General features: G+C 47.9%; 1 protein-coding gene across 1 annotated transcript; it reads right to left on the bottom strand.

Annotated features, from left to right (window-relative positions):
- Positions 1-1,224: 1,224 nt before the first annotated feature.
- MACO1 (macoilin 1) lies at positions 1,225-26,137 on the bottom strand. Its single transcript, XM_054292222.1, has 11 exons — positions 25,882-26,137; positions 17,751-17,892; positions 16,923-17,049; positions 15,982-16,105; positions 15,397-15,575; positions 14,109-14,607; positions 7,391-7,549; positions 6,439-6,621; positions 4,828-4,948; positions 2,896-3,070; positions 1,225-1,640 (listed from the first exon to the last, which is right to left on the bottom strand). Exons 1-11 carry the CDS (start codon positions 25,959-25,961, stop codon positions 1,438-1,440), a joined length of 1,992 nt encoding a protein of 663 aa, XP_054148197.1. The 5' UTR covers positions 25,962-26,137; the 3' UTR covers positions 1,225-1,437.
- Between the last annotated feature and the right edge of the window lie 1,083 nt (positions 26,138-27,220).

Genomic DNA, 27,220 nt, shown 5'->3' on the forward strand with positions numbered 1-27,220 from the left:
GAAGTTGTCAGTGCAAAAACCCCTTTCTATAGATATAAACACACATTTTTGTGTTAAATTTGAGTGCTTTGTGCAATTTGAGGGTTTCCTTGAAAACTTCTCAATAAAAACCCCAAACACACAATTTCAGTTTGTGCTATTTGAGGGTTTCCTTGAAAACTCCTCAATAAGAAGGCCAAACTCACATTTTTTGTGTTAAATTTGAGTGTTTGGTGCAATTTGACGGTTTCCTTGAAAACTCCTTAATAAAACCCCAAAACTCACATTTTTAATTTGTGCAATTTAAGGGTTCCCTTGAAAATTTCTCAGTAAGAACCCCAAACTCAACATTTTTAATTTGTGTTGAATTTGAGTGTTTGGTGCAATTTGAGGGTTTCCTTGAAAACTCCTTAATAAGAAGCCCAAACTCACATTTTTGTGTTAAATTTGAGTGTTTCCATGAAAACTCCTCAATAAACCCCAAACTCCTGGGCAGCAGGGCTGGGAACCCCTGAGCCAGGAGGGCAGGCCAAGCATGAATGAGAGGTGAATAAATAAAAAACCCCAGAACTGCAGCTTTTATTAGGCAGCTTTACAGTGTCTCGTGTACACAACATTGCACAGCCCCACCTTCACTCTCCAGGGCAGGACCACCAAGGACAGAACAAACTGCAGAGTTTGCAACTAAAACAGAGGATGGAGCCTGGATCCTGACCAAGCTCTGGACGAGCTCGGGTACAGAAGCTGGATGACAGTGAAGGGGGCAAAAAAGAGAAAAAAATATACTTTAAACCATCAAGTTTCCTCTTGAAATGTCTTTTCCCAAGGCACTGTGGACAAGACTGTTCAGCAATTCTCCATGACTAAAAAAAAACACCAATGGGGATAGAAATATTTCACACAACAACCACCATCACATCATCAGCTATTCTTTATTCCTTCCCTTTAACAACGCCCCTGGAATTTGTTTGGTCCTTTGAGGGGGGAAAAATCAAATTATCTTCTGCAACATCCACGTGTTTGTATTGAACACATCAATAAATCAAAGCTTTGTTGGGTTGTTTAACCCTTTCACTGGCAAACTGAGGGGTTTTCCTCACAAATTAAATCCAATTTAATAATTAAATAAAAAACTGAGGAGAAAGGGTTCAAAACCAAGCAAAGCCCTGTGGTTTTTTGTTTGTTTTTTTTTTTTCAAGAGGAAACCATGCAAGAGTACATAAAAAGGCAAAATTGGCTACTTGAAAACCAAGAATCGTTTTTAATGCGTTGGCCAAGGAAAACAAATCGCAAAGTTCTGTGAGGTTCCCTAAAAATTTACAAGAAAAAAACCGATGGGCAGCTCTAGCCAATGCTCTTTTCTCCTGCTGGAAATGACAACAAACACAGTCCCACACGAAACAATTTCAATCTTGACTGCAAGAGACCCCCGGGGGCACAGAGAACCTTGGCATTCCCTCACTTCTTCAGGGGCTGGTACACGGAGGCGTTGGGGTCGAGTCCAGAGGGGCTGGGCTCCACGAATTTGGAAGAATAATGTGGGGACACGGGGCTCAGAGTGCTGGTGGCTGCAGTGTAGGTGATGCTGGGCATCACTGCCATCACCTCTGCAATCTTCTGCTTCAGCTCCTTGATCTCCTGATCCTTCTGCAGGATCTGCCCTGCGGACGGCAAAAAGCACGGCAGCGCTCAGAGCAGCTCAGGGGTGAAAGCACCAACCAGCAGCTGAGATCATCTCTTCCCCAGCCTGAGAGCCCTGAAATCACCTCACAGCAGCTCAGAGCTTCCCTTCCCCAGCCTGGGAGCCCTGAAATCAGCACCCAGCAGCTCAGAGCCTGCCCTGAAACCACCAACCAGCAGCTCAGGGCCTGGCAGCCTTGAAATCAGCACCCAGGAGCTCAGATCATGTCCTGAAATCATCACCCAGCAGCTCAGAGCTTCCCTTCCCCAGCCTGAGAGCCCTGAAATCAGCACCCAGCAGCTCAGAGCTTCCTTTCCCCAGTCCTGAAATCACCTCCCAGCAGCTCAGAGGTTCCCTTCCCTGCCTGACAGACACTCCTGAAACCACCCCTGTGCAGCTCCTGGTCTGTGCTCAGAGCTGGGTTTGAGTATCGCCAATTACCACAGAACAAATCTCAACCCTCCCCCATTATAATTTTGCATTATTTGGATTCACAGCTGCACCACCCGCAAAGATTAATTCTATTTAATCTCATTTTTCTGCCTTTTTCCATTCCGATTCTCCAAACTGCTCACAAAAGTCAAATATTTGGTCTCAAAAGCTGTTAATTTTCCAAACTCTCCCATTCCCATCATTTCTCTCTGAGCTTTCACACCACCACAGCAATTCCTGCACCCAGATGATGAAAAAACCCATTGCAGAAACAAAACAAAACAATTTCTCCCTCTAATTAAATATTCCTGCAGTCAAACAACCTTCTGCAGGGAAATGAAATGCAAAGTTGTTGAGTTGCTCCATGGTTTGCACAGCTGCAAAGCCTGGGCTGGGTTTGATGTTGGTTTTCTGCTCCCTCTGGTGGCAGTGCCCACACTCCCCTCACCTGTTCAGGGTTAAAACAGGTTGGGTTCTCCTCAAATTTAAGTTTTATTTGCTTGAGGAGTAATGAAATATTATTATTAGGATGGCAGGAGAGCAGCTTAACAAGCTTAATTTCATTTATCTCTTTTAATGAGAGAGTTTTTTCAGAGCTTTAAAAGATCTCCAGCTCCTTGTAATGGTTTATAAACTGCAGAAAACATTCATGAATTAATTGAAACACCTATTTTAATGTTCATTATCATGATGGGCTGGGAAGGTGAGCTCAGATGGCTCCAGCTCCACATCCCCAAAGCTGCCAATGCCAAATTCCCTCTGAGAATTCCCCAGGATTGTGTGGAATGGAAGCCCTCAGGTACCTTGGGCAATCTCCAGCTGCCTTTTGGCATCTCCCAGGGCAGAGAAAAGGTCCAGCTTGATCCTGGTCTCTGCACTCAGGCTGTTCTCCAGGTGCTGGGTCTTGTCCTGCATGGCCGAGAGCGCCGACATCAGCACCTCGGTGTCCTTCTCGTTCTCCTTGTACTTCCTCAGCTCCTGCGGGGAAAAATGGGGTCAGAATACCAGGAATGCCAGCCTGGGGGCATAAATGTTAACCTATGGGGGGAAAAATGTCAGCCTAAGGGGCAAAAATATCATCCTGAGGGCAAAAAAGCACCGACATCAGCACCTCGGTGTCCTTGTTCTCCTTGTACTTCCTCAGCTCCTGCGGGGGAAAATGGGGTCAGAATGGGGCAATGCCAGTCTGAGGGCACAAATGGCATCCTAGGGGAGGAAAATGTTATCCCAGGGGGGCAAAAAATCCTGTCCTGGGGGCAAAATTGCTGAACTCAGCACCTCGGTGTCCTTCTCATTCTCCTTGTACTTCCTCAGCTCCTGCAGGGGAAAATGGGGTCACAATGGGGCAATGCCAGCCTGGGGGCACAAATGGCATCCTAGGGGGCACAAATGGCATCCTAGGGGGGCAAAAAATCCTGTCCTGGGGACAGAAATGTTATCCTAGGGGGCAAAAATCTCATTCTGAGGGCAAAAAAGCACCAACATCAGCACCTCGGTGTCCTTCTCGTTCTCCTTGTACATCCTCAGCTCCTACAGGCACACAGGGATGAGCATGCCAGGATTGCCAGCCTGGGGCACAAATGTCATCCTAGGGGGCAAAAAATGTCAGCCTAATGGACAAAAAATGGCCATCCTGGGGGGGCAACAAAATGCCAGCCTGGGGGGCAAAAAAACCCACCCTGAGGGGCAAAATATGCCAGCCTAGGAGCAAAAAAATGTCATCCTGGCAAACTGTGGCTGGGGGGAAAAAAATACAAAAATGTTCTATACCTTCAAATGGAGGGACAAGAGTGCAAAGGGGAGAATATTAATGCCTGCAACAAAAAGCTTCTCTAACAGTTTGAAGATGCTCATGAAATTAAAAAGCTTAATTAGAGCTGGGTTTAATTATCTGGAAGCCATGCTCAAACACTCCAGGGATGAGCCACACTTGTTGTCAAGGGTTTGGTAAATCCAGGGACAAGGAGGCTGCACCTGTGACTGGGAAACAAGTCCACAGCAGCACCAGGTGGGCTTTGAAGAGGCATTAAAAATCCATTTTCATGCAGATTGTCAGTCTGAGCACATCTTTAGGACAGGAATAAGGGCACACATTTGAGCACTGTAGCTGTAACAAACCCAACCCTGTTTGCTGCACACCTGCCACAAAGTATTTTCAATATTCAGGCACTTTAACACAAAAATAATAGCCTGGCCAGTGCTCCAGACTGCCCTGGATCAGCAGCCTTCAGTGAAATTCATTATTTATTACAATGAGAGTGGCACAGGCCCCTTGCATGAGGAGAAAAATGCTGTAAAGGGGATTCTACCCTCAGCCTACACAGACCAGGGGGTTTGGGGGGAATAAATCCCCATTTAACCAAGAGAATGGTGTGGAAGGAGCCTCTGGGCCTGCTGGAACCATGGAATGGTGTGGATGGAACCTGCTGGAACCGTGGAATGGTGTGGATGGAGCCTCCTGGAACCATGGAAGGATCTGGAAGGAGCCTCAGGTCCCTCCTGGATCCATAGAATGGTCTGGAAGGAACCTCTGGTCCCTCCTGGATCAATGCAAAGGTCTGGAAGGAGCCTCCTGGAACCATGGAAGGATCTGGAAGGAGCCTCAGGTCCCTCCTGCCCCCATCCAGGGCAGGATCTGCACTCCCTGGGCACTGCTGTGCTGCAGATGCAGGGATGTGGGAGGGCTGGGAGCTCTCCCTGGGTGCTGCCCTGAGCCCCTGGGGCTGGGCCATTACCTGCACTTTGATTTCCAGCTCTCTGATCTGGTCCTCCTTCAGCTTGATGTCGATGCTGAGCTTCTTGCACTCGGTCTCCAGCTCGCGGATGCGGCTCCGCAGGGTCTCAGTGCACTCCCCCCTGCAGGGACACAGCACAGCTCAGCAGCTGAGAGAGATAACGGCAGCCCTCAGAGATAACAGCAGCCCTCAGAGATAACAGCCGGCCTGCCCCTCCTCAGCTGCGTCCAACACCGACAATTAAAATAAAATAAAAAGGCTTGAAAAGAAGGAGCCAACTTTGGGCTGCTCAGTGAAGTGATTGCCCTCACAGCAATGCAGTTACTGAAAGTAGTCCCAAATAAGGGAATATGGGTGTGGCTAAACCCAAATAAGGAAAGGTGGGTGGGACAACATACAAATAAGGGAATGTGGGCAGGGCTAAACCCAAATTAGGCAATATGGGTGTGGCTTAACACCAAATAAGGGAATGTGGGTGGGGCAAAGCCCAAATAAGGGAATGTGGGAGGTGCTAAACCCAAATAAGGCAATGTGGGCAGGGCTAAACCCAAATAAGGCAATGTGGGAGGTGCTAAACCCAAATAAGGAAATGTGGGCAGGGCTAAACCCAAATAAGGCAATATGGGTGTGGCTTAACACCAAATAAGGGAATGTGGGTGGGGCAAAACCCAAACAAGGCAATGTGGGAGGTGCTAAACCCAAATAAGGCAATGTGGGAGGTGCTAAACCCAAATAAGGAAATGTGGGCAGGGCTAAACCCAAATAAGGAAATGTGGGCAGGGCTAAACCCAAATAAGGCAATGTGGGCAGGGCTAAACCCAAACAAGGCAATGTGGGCAGGGCTAAACCCAAACAAGGCAATGTGGGAGGTGCTAAACCCAAATAAGGCAATATGGGCAGGGCTAAACTCAAATAAGGCAATGTGGGCAGGGCTAAACCCAAACAAGGCAATGTGGGAGGTGCTAAACCCAAATAAGGCAATATGGGCCGGGCTAAACCCAAATAAGGCAATGTGGGCAGGGATAAACCCAAATAAGACAATGTGGGCAAGGCTAAACCCAAATAAGGCAATGTGGGAGGTGCTAAACCCAAATAAGGGAATTTTGGGGGATGCTAAACCCAAATAAGGGAATAATCAATGTTCCAATTGATAAGGGATTCATTCCTTTCTGGGGAGAGCAGAAAAGCAAGAATAATTCCTTTTAGACATTTGGAGCCCTGCAGGTTAAAGCGCCCCCAGCATGTGCTACTGTGGGACTGCAGAACCCCACAAGGAGCACTGCCCCAGCAGGAAAATTCCAGAATTATGGCCAATATCACTGCACAAATCCTGGATTCCCATGTGAAAGGAGATGTTCCTTTGAGCAGGACACAACACTGCAGGAAGAGCAGGTAATTTAGAGCACACTCATCCTGTACATGTGTAAATGTCATGTAGGCACTGAGGCTCAGCTGCAGGGGAGACATCTCCCAGTCCTGCCTTGTTTTAACACAAATGAGCCTCTCAATGCAAATAAAGCTGTTTTTTTTTTTTAAATAAAAGACTTTTTAAAGTAAAAGATCAAACACAGGCTCCTCTTTCCCACCCAAAGGCTCCCAAGGGCAGAGCACCTGGTAGCAGCAGCAAAGGCCACAGCTCGTGCTGCAGTTGCTTCTTCCAACTTCTTCCTCTTCTTTTCTTCCATTAATTGTTTTTCTACAAAGGTTCGTGCCTCCTGCTCTGCCTTTAGCTTCTTCTCCAGCTGGCTGATCATTTGTTTGTCTTTTTGTTTCATCTGTACAGCGTTGTGCAATCTGCAGGGGGACAGGGATGGGAGTGATCTTTAAATCTGCCTGGATTTGCCTCTCATTTTAGGATTATCTAACACAAAAATCAAACTGTTATTCCTACTCCCATATCCTTGAGAACACCTTAATTTCCAGATTACAACAATTCCTAATAACAAACTGTCAATCCCACTTCCATATCCCTGCCTGAGAACCCCATAATTAATTTCCAGATTACAATAATTCCTAATAATTCCCAGATTACAACAATTCCTAATAACGAACTGTCAATCCTATTTCCATATCCCTGCCAGAGAACCCCATAATTAATTTCCAGATTACAATAATTCCTAATAACAAACTGTTATTCCTGCTACGATATCCCTGAGAACCCCATAATTTCCAGATTACAATTCCTAATAACAAACTGCCATTCCTGCTCCCATATCTCTGCCTGACAACCCCATAACTTCCAGATTACAATTCCTGATAACAAAGTGCCATTCCTGCTCCCATATCTCTGCCTGAGAACCCCTTAATTTCCAGATTACGATTCCTAATAACAAAATGTTATTCCTACTCCCATATCCTTGAAAACCTCAATGTCCAGATTACAACAATTCCTAATAACGAACTGTAATTCCTACTCCCATATCCTTAAGAATCCCATAATCAATTTCCAGATTACGCTAATTCGTAATAATTTCCAGATTACAATAATAAGCACCCCAAATGACCCCAGCTCAGCCGGGAGGGTGTTTCCATGTGCCCATTCCCCCTGGCAGTGCCCACGTACTTGTTCTGCAGCAGCTCGTTCTCCTGGCGCAGCTGGCCGGTCTCTGCGCGCGCGCCGCGCTCGGCGGAGCTCAGCGAGCTCACCTGGCTGCGCAGCTCCTGCTCCACCTGCCTGCTGGCCTGCAGGTCAGCCTTCAGCTTCTTGATGTCCTGCTCCAACCTGGGGGCACAAGGACAGCAGCACGTGGTGGGGATGGGCTCCCTGCTGAGGGAACAAGGAGCCCCACAACGGCAGCATGGTGCACCTGACTCCTGTGACCGTGTTCACAGCGGGCTGAGGATGAGGGGAGAGATGAGGATCTGACCCCATGTTTCAGAAGGCTTGATTTATTGTTTTATGATATATATTATATTAAAACTGCACTAAAAGAATAGAAGATTTCATCAGAAAGCTAGCTAAGAATAAAAAAAGAAAGAATCATAACAAAAGCTTGTGGCTCGGACTCTCTGTCCCAGCCAGCTCACTTTGATTGGCCATTAAATAGAAATAACTAACATAAGCCAATCAACGATCCACCTGTTGCATTCTACAGCAGCAGATAAGCATTGTTTACATTTTGTTCTTGAGGCCTCTCAGCTTCTCAAAAGGAAAAATCCTAAAGAAAAGGTTTTTCATAAAAGATGTCTGTGGCAGACACCGTGTCCTCAGGGCTCATTTATTAATTTATTACACTTTATTATTTATTACTTTATTTGGGATAAATAAAGTAATTTTATTTATATTTTATTTGGGATAATATTTGGATTTATTACTTGATTTGGAACCCAGGGAATTCCTCTGGCTGCCCTGAAGGGCTCAAGACCTTGTCAGAGGGGCTCAGAGACCCTTGCACAGAGCCCAAGACCCCTGTGCTTTTGATTTTGCCCTTTGAAAAAACAATTACCAACCTTTATATGAAGGATTACAAGCCATGAAAGTTTAAGCACAATGATAGTGAATTTATCACAGGATGAAAAATAGATTTTTGGGGTTTTTAGAATGGGGGTTCAGGGGGCAAGATGGAGGAATGTGGGCATGTCCAGCCTTTCTCCTTCTTCTTCTTGGCCTCCCCATCTTCTGGGTGATGTTGGCACTTTTAGATTGGTTTAGAGTAGAAGCTCACTGTCTAACACAGGTGATAGGTATTGGGAAGTTATTGTAAATATTGTACACGTATTGTCCTGCTCCAAAGCAGGACAGAGCCACACACACAGAGATTTAATTCTGTCCACAAATGCTGAGTTGGATTTGCCAGCCAGAGCTGTGAATTGCCACCTCAACATGTTGGTGCTTTCTTGCAGCACATGATGTGCATGCCGAGTAAGAGGATGTGTTAAGTCACCCCCAGCTCAGGAGCCAGTAAATTTAGTTTTAATTGCTCTTGAACAGAGACCATCTGCTCTACACTTGAAATTGTAGCTTTGGAAAGTTCCTGAAGATTCATGTAATCTTTGTAATTAAAATATTGTTAAATAAAACACATTTTGGAGGAGAGGCACTCAGCTCACTTTCATTTTCCCCCACAAATGAGGTTATTGATTCCTAGACTAAAAACACATCACAGGTGAATAATCAACCCTTTTAAACTCTGTTACACACTCACTGAAAGCAATACACCCCAGCCATTCCCACACAAGCCTCCTCTGCTCTGCCAGCTATTGATTGGGGAGTTTTTAAGTGTCCATAAAGAAGATGAAGGTGCTTTTATTTCCTAGGCTTCCATTCTGAATTGGTGGCAGTGGGACATTAAGATGAGGAGAGCACTCACAAAAGCCAAAAAGAGCTGCCCTCAGTGACACTGAGCAGTGCAGATGAATGGCTGCAGCCTTCTGATTTCTTAATGAAACATTTTTGGGCTTCAGGGCAGGGAAAACTCAGCCTAAAAGGCACTGAGAGATGAGCAGGGAGAACATCCTGTGCTATTGACTGCAGGGAGAACATCCTGTGCTATTGACTGCAGGGGGGAAATGTGGGATCCCCGAGGGTGAGGAAATCCAGAGAGGTGGGTCTGGAACAGCAAAAACACCCAGAGAGATGAGAGGGGGAATGAGGAGCCAGGAGAGCAGGGCTGGGCTGGGACACCTCAGCCCTCTCCTGCCCCAGCTGCCTCTCCACATCCATGGAAATGCCCTCCCACAAGATTAACTCCTTCAGTGCTCTATAAATGGTCAAAAGCACCCTCAGACAGAAAAAAAAATCAGCTTACAGGCAAATAGCAACAGCACAAAGCAAATACCCACCTCAAAGGGAAGTGCACAAATCACTTGGTGCTCTGAGGGAAAGAACTTGCAAATCTGAGCAAATACTCCAACCTCAGCCCCAAAATGGGAACAGCAGCTGGTTTTAGGGGAGTGGTGCCACCCTGTGCAGTGTTAAATGATGGACAGGGCAGTTGTTGGGTAAATGAAACGCTGTTTATATAAAAATTATCATTTTAAAGTACCCACAGGGCCCTGAGATGCTCTCCAAAAGCCCCAGCTCTGCCTGGCACCAGCAGCTCCTGCAGTGAAGCTGCTGCTTTGAGGGGCCACTGTGACCCTACTGGGAATGACAGGATCTCCCCGCAGCTCCTGGGAGCAGTTTGCACCCCCAAAAAAGCCAGGAATCCCCAAACAAAGCCAGGAATCCCCAAACAAAGCCAGGAACCCCCCAAACAAAGCCAGGACTGTCCTGTCCCTGCTGCCATTCCCAGGGCTGGAAATGTTCTGTTCTGAGCTCCCTGCTGCCTTGGGAAGGGGCTGCAGGAGGGATTGGCTCCCACACTCCTCATTTCCATCCCCAATCCTGATTTTCTGTTCTGTGCCTGCCTTCCTGGGGCAGGGAAGCTTGGCCATCACCCCCCTGCAGCTGCCACAGGAAACCTTCTGCTGCTTTAACCCAGCCAGGGGGTGAGCAGGAGGCACCAGCCCTTCTCTGCCCACCAGTGATGTCACCAAATTTTACAGTATTAGCACCAAATGGCCACAAATTCACATTAAAAACCTCCCAGTCTGTCCCTGCAGGTAACACCATTTTAGGAAAAGTGAAATAAGCTGTGGCAGAGCAGCTTTTGCTCCACCAAGAATTTTCCCAGTCCAAGTGCCAGAAGATGTCCTCGTTATCTGTGGGAATAATTAGTACATGAGACAGCTTGTTCATCACCTCGTGTGCCAAAGGCAGGACCTCTGTGGATACAGGCAGTCCTGCCAAGCTGCACTGCCAGGTTTTTGTGTGCTTTCAGAGCAGGGATTTTTAAGGGTGCTGAAAGGCAGAGGCAGGTCATGGGTTTTGCAGTGTAATGTGCAATAAACAACAACAAAAAAATAATTCTGCAGCAATTACAGCTTGGATTTGTTCCATATATTGAAGCTGTGAATCTGTTCCAGCTCAGAAATCAGGGAAAGGGAGAAGAGATGGGTTTGCTCTTCTGACAAACAGCAGAGTGCAAAGGGACCCAGGCTGATCCCAAATGGATCCCTCCAGTGGCCCCAGGGCCAAGGAGCTGGGAAAGAGGAACTCACATCACAAATTCAGTGATGAAGGGCTTGACAAGCTCCCAGAACCCTCAGGAGATGTCTCAGAAACCCCCAGAGGTTCCTGAGCCCCTGGGACCCCTCAGCTCCAGCAAGGATGGAACAATCCCCAGGGATGGGCATCAGGGAGTTCCTCTCCACAAAACTCAGGTTCTGATATTGCACCACACACAGCAAAAGGAAAAGCTTAGCTTCAAATAAGAGCATACACAAAATATATACATAAACCTTAACTTCAGGACCCTTCCACACAGATCACATCAAACAACTTTAACTTTACAGAGTTAACAACCCTGTAAAGCTCCTGGTCTCCAAAACCTCCTGATCCTGACTGTCTCCAGCCCTGCTAATCCCCAGCCCCAGCAGCAGAAGGAACATTTCACATTTGCAGAAGGAACATTTCACATCTGCTCCTGGTTACTCAGCCCAGGGCCATCCTCTGTGGACACAAAAGGAAAGCAGCTTGGTTCTGCCACCCTGCTGGACACCCAGGCAGGAAAAGCAGCTTTATTTGGAAGCTGGGCAGATCTGAGCCGAGTCTGAACAAATCAGGACTTCACTGAGCCCTTTCCAGGCTCCAGCAGACTGAAAGTTTAATAACAGGAATGAGTAACATTCCTGCAAGTGGAAAAACTGATGAACAAATGCCTGGAACTCCAGGGAGGGGATAATGGACAAGGTTAAAATAAAAAAGCACCATGAATTTTTAAATTTAAGTGCATCCATCCCATCCAATTTGTCAGGTGAGTTTATGCTCCCACTGGTGTGGGAGTTGCACAGCCAGGCTGAGCAGAAACAAGATTCCATGGATGACTGCAGCAGGAGCTGGGTTTGGGCTGTTTGCACAGGGACAGCAGGGACAAGAAACAGCTCCAGGACCTGTGCCACAACTCCACAGCCACACATCCCAAAAACACTCCTCTGAAGGAGTGCAGGCTTCAGGAATTCCCTCTCAGGGCAGAGTGAGGTCCTTTCAGAGTCCAGCTGTGCTCTGTGTCCTTCCAGCAGCTGCAAATCCCTCAGGACAGGATCTGTTTTGCTGCAGACTCATTTCTATAATCCAAAACTCACCTTGGGGAATTGGTGAGCACCTGCTCTGAGCTGCCACACAAGGATTTCAGCAGGAAACTCCTGAACACAGCAGGTTTAACCCTCAGTCCCTGTCCCAGCACAATCCTCAGGCTGACAGCTCTTTCCAATGTTTAACTGGACTAATCCTGTCACAGAGCACACTGACTGGCTGCTTTCTGAACCCCACACAGATCCTACAGAGACATCAGGTATCAATTATTACAGGTGTTTAATTGGACTAATCCTGCCACAGATTACACTGACTGGCTGCTTTCTGAACCCCACACAGATCCTATACACACATTAGTTATCAATTAGTCCAGGTGTTTAATTGGACTAATCCTGCCACAGATCACACTGACTGGCTGCTTTCTGAACCCCACACAGCTCCCCCATAGACATTAGTTATCAATTAGTCCAGGTGTTTAATTGGACTAATCCTGTCACAGATCACACTGACTGGCTGCTTTCTGAACATCACAAAAGTCATATATAGTTATCAATTAATCCAGGTGTTTAATTGGCAGGATCCTGTCACAGATCACACTGACTGGCTGCTTTCTGAACCTCACACAGATCCTATACAGACATCAGGTATCAATTAATCCAGGTGTTTAATTGGACGAATCCTGCCACAGATCACACTGACTGGCTGCTTTCTGACCCTCACACAGATTCTATACAGACATTAGTTATCAATTAGTCCAGGTGTTTAATTGGACTAATCCTGTCACAGATCACACTGACTGGCTGCTTTCTGAACCCCACACAGCTCCTCCATAGACATTAGTTATCAATTAGTCCAGGTGTTTAATTGGACTAATCCTGTCACAGATCACACTGACTGGCTGCTTTCTGAACATCACAAAAGTCATATATAGTTATCAATTAATCCAGGTGTTTAATTGGCAGGATCCTGTCACAGATCACACTGACTGGCTGCTTTCTGAACCCCACACAGATTCTATACAGACATTAGGTATCAATTAATCCAGGTGTTTAATTGGACTAATCCTGCCACAGATCACACTGACTGGCTGCTTTCTGACCCTCACACAGATTCTATACAGACATTAGGTATCAATTAATCCAGGTGTTTAATTGGACTAATCCTGTCACAGATCACACTGACTAGCTGCTTTCTGACCCTCACACAGACCCTATACACACATTAGTAATCAATTAGTCCAGTGTTTAATTGGCAGGATCCTGTCCCAGATCCCACTGACTGGCTGCTTTCTGAACCCCACACAGCTCCTCCATAGACATTAGTTATCAATTAGTCCAGGTGTTTAATTGGCAGGGGTATGTCAACCAGAGTAGAGTGATTATCAGAAGGGAAAATACTTCCATTGAAGTAAGTGTGCTCCCACAGCACAAATCCTCTGAGATAAAAGCCCAATTATCAAAGGTACCTGCAGGGAAAACAAGCCTGACCTGCCCATTGAGCTGGCCACCACTGGTGGAAGGAGGAATAGGAGACATGAGCAGGTGGGAAATGCTGGAGAAGGGCAGAACTGTGGAACAGGTTTTGTTCCAGAACTGTCTCCAAGCACAGCCACAGCCCTTTCCTCACTGCTGCTTCTCCTGGCAGCACATGACAACACCTCAGATCCCACAGCTCCAGGTCCCTCTGAACTTGCAGGAGCAGGGTAAAGCTGGGATTTTCCATGCTGCCAGGTCCCAGGGCTGAGAGCAGAGCTGAGCTCAGCTCCACAGCAGCCCTGGCTCTCTGCACTCACTTGGAATTGGAGATGAAAGCAAAAGCCAAACACTCCAAAGGAAAACAAAACCAAACCACCTGTTCAGGCAGCAAGAAAGCCCAGTGAGCTCCCTGGAGAGGCAAGGCAGGAGCTGGCAGGGACAGATGAGCTGATTTCCTCAGGTTTTCCTCTTGCCCTCCACCAGAATATTTCTGGTGCCTCTCACCAGAGCTGTGAGCCAGGGGAGCAGCAGATCCTGAGCCAGAAATGGAGCAACCTGCTCCAGAATGCAAACAGAACCCAGAACACAGCTGCACACATCTCTGGAGATCCCGTCCCACCACTGCACAATTCCACATGATCACAAATGACATTTTCCTGATAAACACCAAACGAAACCCCCGAGTCCTGACGGAGCAAGGGAGGATGAGACAAGGCTCGGGCCCAACTTACCTTACCAGTGCATCTGGTTTGCTTAGCTGGTTATTAGGAATACAGTTTTCCATTAAGTCCTTATGTGTGCTCGGGCTCTTGCTGGCACATTTCTGTTTTTTCTCATTTTTGGAGGATGAGGAGGGGATGCTCCCGTTGGTTGCACTGTGGCTGCGGGGTGAGGAGTTCACAACCCCACTGACATTTTTGTAATTTTTGGACGAGGCAGTGCATGAGTCCTCTTTCAAGAGGTTTTCTGTACTTCCTACAAGATCATTATTTAATCTTTTACTATTGATATGGTTTTCCATATATTCAATTTCTTGTATTTTAGAGTCTACAGGTTGCAAAATGTTGTTGTTTATTCCAAGGTTGTGTTTCTTTGCATCCTTGTCCTTTTCTTTCCCTTTTTCTCGATATTCCAGCTCTGGCAACGTTGCAGAGATCTTTTTGTTGGCTGGAATGCCTCCATTGTGCTGCAGGAGTATTGAGGAATCCATATCAGATAATCCTTTGGCTGCTGCAACACCAAAGTGAAAAAAACCCAACTTAGTTCATTAAATTCATCAATACCATGCCACAGACAGAAAAAATCATTATGGACACATCCATCATTCCTGCAGGAAACAATCAGGATTGGAGACTCTCTAGAAAAGAGAATCCAAAGTCACCAATTTTAAGGCTTTTTGCCTCATTCCAGCAGGAAAGAGGATTTAAGAATAGACACTAGATCTTCACACAACACTCACTGATGCAGCTGCTAATGAGGAACTGAGCAGAGGGGCCATAATTCCCTTTTCCTGTCACATTAACCCCTCCAAAGTGATTTCATTTCTGCCCCTCTGAGCTCACCACCCTCCCACCAAACAGAGCCAGGAGCTGCTGGAGCAGCTCCTTGTCACAGACAAATTTTATGAAAAATCATTTTGCCAGGATCTTTTCTCCTGAGAAGCTTCAGCTTCTCCATGTTTTGCTGCTTTGGAATGTGATCTGGAGAATTGTTTACCCAGTACGTGAAATTGTTTTTACTCGGTGACCAATGACAGCCACCTGTGTCGAGGCTGTGACAGTCACAAGATTTTATTATCATTCCTTTCTTCTAATCTTTTAATAGAGTGTCAATATATCATTTTAATATAATATATATAATAAAATCATAAATCAGCCTTCTGAAAGATGGAGCCAAGATTCTCATCTCTCCCTTCATCCTGGGACCCTCAAACACCCCCACAGCTCCTCCCCAGCACGTCTGGGGTTTATTTTCCCTTGGAACAGCACAGAACAGAGCAGACATGAAGGGAAAACTTGCCTTCCTCTGCCTCCCTCTCTTGCCTTTGCAGCATCTGCTGCTCTGGGGGCAGAGCCTGCTGCAGGAGCTGCATGTAGAACTCATTCTCCTTCTGCACCTCCTTCTGCTTCCTCAGCCGCATCTTGTAGCTGACGTAACTTTTAAAGCCAAAGCCCAAAGTCACAACAGGGTAGCCAATGCTGAGGAGGGAAAAAAAGCAATATTAATTAAATATATACACAATTCATCTACACATATTCATATATATATATGAACAAGGTCCACAGAAACTGATTTATAAAGTGGTTTTTGCTGTTTCAAGAAATGCTTGGAATATCCACACTGCAAATTCCTCCCAGCACAGAAAGGTGGCACTGGGTCCTTGTTTACACACATTTCCCATGGAATATTTCATGGCAGAATTGTGAGGGGAAAACTGAACAGCCAAGCCCTGAACCCAAATAAAAAGGCCTGATTATTCATTTTCCTGGTGAAATAAAGGTTAATAAAAAGGCCTGATTATTCATTTTCCTGGTGAAATAAAGGTTAATTAAAAAGGCCTGATTATTCATTTTCCTGGGTAATAAAGGACAGAGAAGCACTCACCAGTGTGCTGCAAATGGACGACAAAGGTCCACGTGGAAGTTTTTTAAATCTTTAAATCTAATGGCTGCTTCAATATAAACAAAAAGTATCCACAGTGATACTGTTGGTAAGCACACACCTCTTTCTGTGGAGAGAAGGAAACAGAGGCACTCAGGGACATAGAACAGGCAGCAAGGATTTGAAAGTTATTTTTACAACATTTCAGGAATCCGAGGAAACAAACCTTAAAGATTTTCACAAAAAAAAAAAAGCAAGTCCCATCACACCCCTGGCATCAGGGCTGACACAAAATTTTCCACAAACCTCAAATCCCAACAATCTGGAGAGTGAAAAATTACCCCTAAAAAAAATTTAAATTAAATTTGATTCCTAAAATTTGATTCCCAGCTCCATTTCCTCGTCCAAACCCAGGGATTTGTGAGAACAAACTCAGGGAGAAAAGGGCAGCAGAGCGGGACAAGAATTCTCCATGGAATCCCAAACAGGGCAGCCTCTGGCACCACCAGCTCAGAAACTGGATCCAGCTTTGCTAACACAGAATTCAACTCTGATCACTGAAATAACCAATATTTGAACATTATTAACTAAATTATCAGCACACCAACTGAGAGTTGAACACTGTCACAAACTTGTCCTGTGTGCTCTGTAATTGTTCAATCACTGCAGGAGAGTTTTAAAGTCAGGAATTCAATTTTCTTTTAACTGCTCTGGAATTCCTGTTTATTCCTCTCCAGCTCCTGCTTACTGGAGATGCAAAACAAAAAAAAAACCCCAAAATTTTAATACTAATAAAACTGCATTAAGTGAGGCAACAGCAGAGGGGATTTGCTCCTAAAAGATGTGAGATACACACTGAGCCCTGGAAGTTGTCAATACAGAAGAGTTGGAAATACAGAAATTATAAATGAGTCAGGAAGCTGTAAATAAAGAATAATGCCCACCTGTGTGCCACACATACTGTACCCACACATAGGTGCTGGCAGCAAAGAACAGCCACTGGATTGGGATGAAGAGCAGACAGATGATGTTGGAGGTGAATGCTACACACACAAAAAATACTGAGAAGGCCTGAAAGAAAGGAGGGAGGGGATAAAGAAGAGAGTTTGGTTATTCCAACCCAAATACAGTTTTTTATATATATTAAAATACATATAATAAATTTCACATAAAATATCTAATAGCTATAACTTTATAACTCCCCAATATTTCTAATATTACATGTTTAATTTTAATATAAAATTATCTATCTTTTTATATACAAATGAGTATTTCTAAATAAAAATATATTTTTATATTTATATAAAATAAATATCTAAATCCATATAAATATATAAATAGCAATATTTTATATGGATATGTATATTTTAATATAACCATATATATATATAACCCTATATATAGATAGATAGCATATGTGTATATATACACACATATATATATAAATATTTTAAAAGTCGATATAAGAGGGTTTTCTTTAAAATAATACACAAAGTCTTGCCTGTTTACACATATATAAGTTTATATATAATTCTGATTCATTCAAACCCAGCTCAGGAATTTAAACATTATTTCTCCATGGTGAAATTTGGATAAATCTTTATTTCATTTCCACTGGCCATGGATAAAGTATCCATCAGAGAGAAGCCCTGGTGCTGTGAGGGAGCTCTCAGTGCCATTGTCACTGAGGAAAATGGAATATTCCTGGGATATTCCTGGGAAGGCTCAGTGCCACTGTCCCCATGGAAAATGGAATATTCTGTGCCACTCACCAAGCCCTGGTATCGGAAGGAATCGTAAACGCTCCTGATGAAGAGCCAGAAGGGCCACAGGTACTCAAACCTGAACTCCAGCACAAAATCTGCCAGCAGCACCAGGGCCCACACCACCAGGAACTTCAGGTACAGGAAGGTGCTGGGGGAAAGAAAAAGCAAATTTCAGGTCAGGATTTCCAACAGACAAACTGAGTCCTGAGTCTCTTTTTTTTTTTTTTTTAATTAAAATATTCAGAATTAAAACTAAGGACAATATAGAAGAAAATACCAGCTAAAATAATTTTATAAAACAAGTTTAGGTTTGTTTTTTTGTTTTTTTTTTTTTATTATCCCATTACAGCAGGCCTGGTCTAATGAAGCTAACATTGAAGTACATTTATTTTCCCCAATAACCAGCAGGGTCACTGCTCATCAGCACCATCTCCCTCTGCATTCTCACACAGGGCAGTCCTACCACAGATAACCTCTCCCAGCTGCAATGTTCCTTTCCCAGTCCCCTCCTGCCCCTGGTGCTCAGGAATTTCGTGTTCCCCTCCTCAGCAGGCTGCAGATGTTCCCTCATTTCACACAGACTGCAACACCAATAAACTGAGATGTATTTTAAGCCTACAGCAATTTAAGGACTGTTTGGATACTGAGTTATCAGTGGTAGATTGGAAAACATTTCTATGAAGGCAAATGGATCCCTCAAAAACAAACAAACCAACCCCAGAAAAATGGAAGCACGTGAGGCCTGAGACCAGCCTAACTTCTATTTTTAATTATTTCTGAGCCACATTCCCATGTTCTGAGTCCTGCATTTTGAACCACTGATGATCCTTCTTGGCAACAGGGCTTAAAAACACTCTGAGCTCATACCCAAGCTACACTTGAGGCATCAGCCCAATCCACTCTTCCAAAAAAGCAGCAAAACCCCTTTTTCCCCCAAAACCACCACCCAGATCTGTCAGTCCAGCTCCCCAATACCTTGTTGTAACTCTATTAGGTTACAACAAAAAAAAAAGGGGGTAAAAAATATTTGTTTCTCATTTAAATCAAATGTAAATTGTCCTTTTAGTGACTTGTTTTCCCTCCTGTGCCACCCTGGCAGCACAAGCAGCAGAACTTTGCCCTGGAATGTTCAGTGGGAGGTGCCAAGGGTTGGCACCAGTGCCAGGCAGGGTCGAGTTTCTGCCCTGCTCGGGGCTTTTTTGGGAACTTGCTCAGAGCTTTGGGGAAGAGACAAACCCCCAAATTTCCAGGGAAAGAGCTGGGTGCCAGCAGAGGTTTGGAAATGACTGAACTTGTGCAGTTCTCACCCAACCCAGGAAAATTCCTGGATTTCTTGGGAGCCAGAGGCGGATGGCAGGTGCCTGAGAGAGCCCTTATCAACTGAACTGGCTGGGAAAAAATACAGCAAAAAGCTCCAGGAAACACTTCAGGGGAATGGAAACAAAATTAATGGCACACACTTGCAAAGTTAAGGAAGTGCTTTCAGTGTTTTCAGTTCTGACGGACCCAGCCCCAGTCACAAATTACTTTAGAGAAGAATGAAACTTCAGAGGGAGTACTGCAAAAAGCCTCCAACCCAACAAAATATCCCACACCAAAACCCCTTAAATGGTCACACTGTGCTGGTCCTTCCACAGGCTGTCCTTCCATCCCTGTTTATTTACAGCTCAGATCCTCACCAGAAATCTGTGAGAAGCAGCTGCACTCAGGGAATATTTGACACTAAAGGTGACATTTGGGTCAGGATCTGAGGATTTCCATAAAACCATCACAGCCAGGAATTCCCTGCTCGGTTTAGCTGTGTTGTGGAGCATTTCCCTGGGTCACTCCCGTGGTTATTGTTTATTTTCCTGCCACTGCAAGGCAGCAGCAGACCCCATTTTCCCCAGCACACGAGGGCTGTCAGGACTAATGCTGCTCAGCCCTGAAGTGCCACTCCAAGTGAAAGCCTTTGCTGAGCAGGAGTTCTGTACCACAGCCATTAAAGTGATTTCTGATATTAAATTCATATCAATCCCAGGGCCCCGCTGACACTTAGCACCTTCTAAAGTGGAATTGGAACAATGCAACACTTGTAAGGAGGTTTTGCCAACACTATTAAAGAGCCTATTCCTCATTGTCTGAAGGCTCCAAAGGCACTCAGAATTCCAGGAGTTCAGGGAAGTCTCAAAGCTCGATCCTGGGGCTGGCCCCAGCAGGGAAGGGCCCAAATCTCAGATCCTGCTGGCCCTGAGGTGCTGCACAGCCAGGTCTGTGCTCAGGCCAGCCCCAGCCCGGCTGAAACACATCCCCAGGAATTAAATCCTCTGGAAAAGCTGTTTATTGCACAGGCTCAAGCGTATTCCACGAGGCCAACTAGAATTCTGAGGTGGATCCCAATACAGGGAAGATTCCTGCAGATAAACACCCAAAATCTGGGTTATCCAATTTCCTGACACATGGCAAAAACCTGCCCTGGCAGAGGTTTAGGGCTTTCCCCATGGAACAGCACATGGCATTAACCTGGAGGGTGAGGAAGGAAGGATGGACACATCCACGGCAGGAGCAGGGCACAGGGCAGGGAGGAGCAGGGGTTGCAGAGCTGCAGTTTCCCTGAAAGGTCAATTGATGGCTAATGCACACTGAACAGAAAGATTTATTCATAACCCTGCAGCGCCTCTGCTCCCCGTTTGAATTTGCAAATAAATAATTTTCCTCCTTATTCCTCCTCCCCCTGCAAGTGCCAGATGCCATTTCCTTCCCCCCCTCCCTTTTTTTTTTTCCCTCTCTTGTTCTTTGTTCTCCTTTTACTGCCCTGCAGGAGCAGATCCTCTGCCAGCTGTAAGGTAAAAACACAGCCAAAATGCCTAGGAAAAGGCCCAATTCTGCACCCCAAACCCAAATTGGGGGTGGATCAAGCCTTAACTCCATCCCACCGTTATCAGCAAGGCCCAAAGGCTGGAAAGGCAATCCTGGCATGTTCCACTGGCAGCCTGACTCATCCAAGACAATGGAGTGGGAGTGGGAGGCAGCCCCAGCCTGGCAGGGAGCCAGGGGCACAGGTGAGCCTGAAAAAGGTGAATTTGAGCATTTGGGTGAAATCACCCAATAATCAACAGCCCCCCAGCTCAGGGTTAGCCAGCAGCCACAACACAGGCGTGCTGAGGGGAGATTAGCAAATATTAAAGCTTTATCTAATAAACACACAAACATATCTAAGATCGTTATCGGTGGGCAGAAGGAGGGAAACACAGCCAGTCTGAAAGGCAGAAAACATCACTGCTGGCACTGACCACGAGAAACACCTGCCAGCCACAGGTCTGGAAAGGAAAATAAATGTGAGGAACCCCAGGAAAGCTCCCTGAGCCCTGATTCAGGGCACAGAGGGCACCCAGCCCTGAGCTGGGCAGAGGAAAGGGAAATAAATCCCTGCAGGGGCACACAGTCAGCACCCAGCACTGTGGGTCTGGCATAGCAGGCACTGCCAGCTCTGGGGATTCAGCTGTGAACCCCAAAACCCCAAAATGCAGCCACAGCAGGCACTGCCAGCTCTGGGGATTCAGCTGTGAACCCCAAAACGCGGCCACAGCAGGCACTGCCAGCTCTGGGAACTCAGCTGTGAACCCCAAAAATCCCAAAACGCAGCCACAGCAGGCACTGCCAGCTCTGGAACTCAGCTGTGAACCCCAAAACCCCAAAATGCAGCCACAGCAGGCACTGCCAGCTCTGGAACTCAGCTGTGAACCCCAAAACCCCAAAATGCAGCCACAGCAGGCACTGCCAGCTCTGGGGATTCAGCTGTGAACCCCAAAACGCAGCCACAGCAGGCACTGCCAGCTCTGGAACTCAGCTGTGAACACCAAAACCCCAAAATGCAGCCACAGCAGGCACTGCCAGCTCTGGGGATTCAGCTGTGAACCCCAAAACGCAGCCACAGCAGGCACTGCCAGCTCTGGAACTCAGCTGTGAACACCAAAACCCCAAAATGCAGCCACAGCAGGCACTGCCAGCTCTGGGGATTCAGCTGTGAACCCCAAAACGCAGCCACAGCAGGCACTGCCAGCTCTGGAACTCAGCTGTGAACACCAAAACCCCAAAATGCAGCCACAGGAGCCCCTTCAGCTGCAGGGAGTGAGAGCCAGGGCACGGCAGAGCACATGAAATGCAGGATAAATGACACTGGAGCCCTGCACTGAAGCTCAAGTCATAAAAGGCAGCTCTGCTGCTTTGCTCCAGACAGCCAGAAAACGCTTCAGCCTCTACAGGAAGCTGGTAAAAGAAACGAGCAGGAGGAATGATTCTGGATTTTCAAGAAAAGCCTAAAAAAGGCCACGTTCCTGGAGGCAGTGCTGCTGTTTCCCTTGCAGCTGATTTGGCTGTCAGAAATCCCTGGAACCCAGCCCTGTCAGGTCTGGGTGGCACAGGGCACCAGGAGCGTTTGTGGGCTCAGGGCACCCAGGAGCCCTGTGCTGTGCCACCAGGGCCACCTGGAGCTGAGCCAGGCACCCACCTGGCTGCCACAAAGGGCAATTTCCATCCAGCTAAAATAACCCTGCTCTGAGGGAACATGCAGCGTTCCAGTATTGTCAGGGAACCCATGAGACAGCATCATCAGCTGGTGTGACAGCACAGCTCAAAGCAGGGATGTGCGGAATTCATCTCGAGACTCGCCCAGCCAGGAGAGGGACACCAGGCAGAGCCAAAACAAGCAACGGCAGCAATGCAGCTGGAGGATTTCAGCCAGAGCAAAGATGAGGACTGGGAAGACTTAGGAACAAGCAGGAACAAATAAACTTTAATTGCTCGACTGATGACAAGCTGCAATGAATGCTTTAATTAACAATTAGGGGTTTAATGCATGCACACTGCCAAAGGTAGGAGATGCTAAATCACTTGAGCATTTTTAAACTGTTGCCATTGTTTTACACAGGACAAGGCAAAATTCAGAGAATAAACTGTGGAAATAAGAGACCCTCCTATTCCCACCATGACTGTGGTGGGTTTGGAGATTTGCTGAAAGCAGTTATTTTTAATTTTAATAAAGTTCTTTCCACAGATCCTGCAATACTTCTAAAGAGGATAAGTCACTGCAAAAATCAGCATTCACAGATCATCCACACCTTTCAGTGCAGCCCAGGAATTTATATTGCTAACCCTGTTCTGTTTTTCTATCACTTATAATCTGCTTCAGTTTTACACGTGCGATGAACTGTGCCACCAGAGCTTCCCTGCAGCACAATTCCTTCTTTTCCAGCTCCAAAACTCCTCATTTTCCCAGCTCTCACTCACAGTGACAGCTCTGCCTTGCTCACATGCCAGGCTGGACAGGAGGCTTAATTTAAGATCAGGCTTAATTTAAAAACCAAACAAAACAAAGAGTTAAGCATCCCAATGGTGCTGTTTGCTCAGCCTGGCTGCTCTGCCCATAAAGCCAGGATGCTTCCTCCTGATAACTGCATTTACTGGGCCTATGTAAGCTGATGGGGACAATTAAGATAAGCTGAATAAATAAGTGCAGTAATTACAAGAATTTAGACAACTGTAGTTCTGTGAGAAGTTACCTGTATTTGACCAGTGAATTATGGAGACAGAAAAAATATTTAAAAAAAAAAGAGGAAGATCCCAGATCCATGTAGAACCTCCCTCTGCTTAGATTCCCAAAGGGAAAAGCCTTCTCACTATTTCTCCTTTTCTGTGTGACAACACTCTGAGCACACTGATTGTTTCTGTTTAGCAAACTGCCACGTGAAACAAAGGCTAAAAATCCATTCCTGGACGGAAGCATCCCAGGAGGAGCAAAGGCAGAGGTGCCTCAGCTGCTCAGAGACTGCAGCAGCTCTCCCTGCTGCACACTCAGCTCCTGGAGCTCCTCTGAGCTTTCCCTGATTTCCCCTCCTTCTCTCACTCAAAGGCAAAGCATTTGGAACGACTCTGGATTTTGAAATCCACTTATAAACAATTTCTTACATATTTGAATTATTCTTCACCCTGAATAATAATTTCCACACAAAGGATGATTTTCTTTACCATTCCATGCAGGGCTTTCCCAAAAGCTGAAAGTCTGAAGCAAGAAGCTCTCCACTCTCACAGATTCACTCCAAGTGGGATAAGCAGCACACTGGGACAGTTTTATTCCTGTCACAGCTCCCCAGCAGCTGCTTCCCTCATGCAAAGTTAACATCTGAATTGTATGAGCTCGCTCAGGTTTCCAGGCGCTGCATTCATCAACCCCACTGAACTAGAAACAGAAATGGGACAGCAGCACATTTACTACAGCTCTCACCAGCTCCCGAGCCTCTCCTGACCCAAACTCCTGCTGACTGAGAAAGGCACAATTACTGCATGCCACAGAAACATAAAAACCTGCCACACTCGGGAGAGCAGAGCTCTGAACTGCTCCTTACACGGGCTGGGTGCTGGGGCACAAACCAGCCCTGGACACAAACCTGTGAGCACCTGGGAAACTCCAGTTTAGAACTGGAGAATCACATCCCTGGGACACAAACCAGCCCTGGGACACAAACCTGTGAGCACCTGGGAAACTCCAGTTTAGAACTGGAGAATCACATCCCTGGGACACAAACCTGTGAGCACCTGGGAAACTCCAGTTTAGAACTGGAGAATCACATCCCTGGGACACAAACCTGTGAGCACCTGGGAAACTCCAGTTTAGAACTGGAGAATCACATCCCTGGGACACAAACCTGTGAGCACCTGGGAAACTCCAGTTTAGAACTGGAGAATCACATCCCTGGGACACAAACCTGTGAGCACCTGGGAAACTCCAGTTTAGAACTGGAGAATCACATCCCTGGACACAAACCTGTGAGCACCTGGGAAACTCCAGTTTAGAACTGGAGAATCACATCCCTGGGACACAAACCTGTGAGCACCTGGGAAACTCCAGTTTAGAATTGGAGCATCACATCCCTGGACACAAACCTGTGAGCACCTGGGAAACTCCAGTTTAGAACTGGAGAATCACATCCCTGGACACAAACCTGTGAGCACCTGGGAAACTCCAGTTTAGAACTGGAGAATCACATCCCTGGGACACAAACCAGCCCTGGACACAAACCTGTGAGCACCTGCGAAACTCCAGTTTAGAATTGGAGAATCTCATCCCCGGGACACAAACCAGCCCTGGAAACACAACACATCCCTGGGACACAAACTTGTGAGCACCTGGGAAACACAACACATCCCCGGGACATCAACCAGCCCTGGAAGCACCTGGAAAACATCCCTGAGACACAAAGCTGTGAGCCCTTGAGCACCTAGGAAACATCCCCGGGACACAAACCAGCCCTGTGAGCCCCTGGAAAACACAACACATCCCACGTGCATCTCCCTTCAGCGCTGCTGGGCTCCTCGCTGCCAGGGCCAGGGGTGAGCCGGGCACCGGCTGTGTCCCCCCGGTACACACCGGGCTGTGAGCCGGGCACCGGCTGTGTCCCCCCGGTACACAGCGGGCTGTGAGCCGGGCACCGGCTGTGTCCCCCCGGTACACAGCGGGCTGTGAGCCGGGCACCGGCTGTGTCCCCCCGGTACACAGCGGGCTCTGCCCACACCGGGCCGTCCATCCCTGCTCCGGCAATTCCCAGCTCTCACGGCTTCCCCGCAGCCCCCACCAGCCCAGCAAGAACAACTCTGAGAGAGCCCGAGTGAGCAGCCGGGGCCAGCAGCCGGGCCGGGCTGTTCGGCACCGCCGCGGCTGCGAGCCTGAGCCTGGGAATGCCGAGCTGGGAAAGCCTCCCCGGGCTGACCCAGCTGAGGCGGCAGCGGCAGCTCCGGCAGTGCCCAGCTGCGAGACCCGGCCGGGGAACCCTGCCCAGGCGAGGCTCGGAGCTCCGGCTGCAAGACCCCGCCGGAGAACCCTCCGCATGCGAGGCTCGGAACTCCGGCACCGCCGGGGGTGACCCAGGGCGAAGGCCCCAGCGCTGGGCGCGCACCCCGGGGCCGGCTCCGGCCGCTCCCTCCCGGCAGCACCGGCAGCACCTTGGCCAGCAGCAGCCCCGGCCCCGCGGAGCCCCGGGGGCGCGGAGGGCCCGGGGCGGGGCAGCGCCTGAGGGGCGCCGGGGCGCCATGACGGTGACAGGGCCGGGGGGCCCGGGGCCGCGACCCGCCCGCTCCCGGCGCCGCGGCGGCCGCTCGGTACCTGCCGTAGATGCCCTCGGTGATGCGGTTCCGCTTGAGCGGCCGCCGCAGTTTGCTGCAGTCCGCGCTCCGCCGCTTCATCCCGCCGGCCCGGCCCGGCCCGGCCCGCCCCGCTCACGGCAGCACCATCCGCCCCCGCGGGGGGTTCCCGAGCGCGGGGCTTTTTTTTTGGGTTTATTTTTCTTTTTTTCCCTTTTTTTCCTTTTTTTTTTCCCCGGGAAACAAAGAAATAAAAATAATTCCTGGTCCGTCCCTCCCCGCCGTGTCCCCCCGCGCAGCCGCCGCGCAGCGCCCCGCCTCCCCGGCGATCGCCAATCAAACGGTTGATCCTACCTGAGTGACAGCATTTCCGACCAATCGGCAGCGGGCAAACGCAGACAGACGGTAAAACGGACCAATCGCAGTGTCAGAAAGTTGAGTCCGCCTCAGGCAGTCGCGTGGCACGCCCACCACTGTGAATGACGGCCCTGCAACCCAATCAGAGAGGATTATTTGTGATTGATGGCCTGTCAACCAATCAGAATACAGATTTTGGTCTCCTCCTGCCTACTGTGCTGCTGGCTAGTTCCCGCCCCCTGCGGTGACCGACAGCAAAATTGCCCAATGGAGGAGAAACAGAGAAATAAAAGGACAGCTCAGCCATCCACTCGGAAACGGAAGAAGGAGGGCTCTATTTCCTCTGTCACCGTAGCACCGAGGTGCCACCTCTCCCGCTTGATTGACAGCCTCGCTGGCGAATGGGCAGTTGGGGCAGGGGACACCCCGTCTCAGGTGCAGAGTCAGGCAGTGACAGTTTGTGACGCCCGGTGCCGCCCCCACAGCGCGGCCTGCCCTGCCGCTCACCGGAGAGCAAAATAACCCCCAGCGTGACGGACAGGCCGCGCCAGCCAATAAATAGCGCGCGTAGCTGAGTGACAAGACACTGGACCAATCACAATACAGGACGCACCGCCCAAAGACCGTCGGTGCTGGGGATAGGCCAATCAGAGGCCAGGCGGAGCTGCGCTCGGCCAATGGGAGGGCAGTCCCTAAGGGCGGCCTGTGGGTAGGGGGCGGGCATTCAGTGAGGGGCGGGTCCCGCCGGCGCTGCCGCCACCGGGGGCTGCCGAGTCACGGCCGGGCAGTGATGGGCTGAGTGTGAGGGTCCCTAAACGGCGTTAGAGCTGCCCCAGGAGGATGCTGGGCTGAGGCACGGCGGTGTTTTTCTGGTGGTGGAGTTATACTTTACAATTGGAGCATCACGGATTTGTTTGGGCTGGAAGAGACCTTAAAGATCACCTCATTCCAGCCCCTGCCATGGCAGGGACACCTTCCACTGTGCCAGGGTGCTCCAAGCCCTG

Source organism: Melozone crissalis, unplaced genomic scaffold, assembly GCF_028551555.1.
Source record: "Melozone crissalis strain CALT ecotype California unplaced genomic scaffold, PUWL_Pcris_2 ptg000108l_1, whole genome shotgun sequence".
Taxonomy (NCBI): domain Eukaryota; kingdom Metazoa; phylum Chordata; class Aves; order Passeriformes; family Passerellidae; genus Melozone; species Melozone crissalis.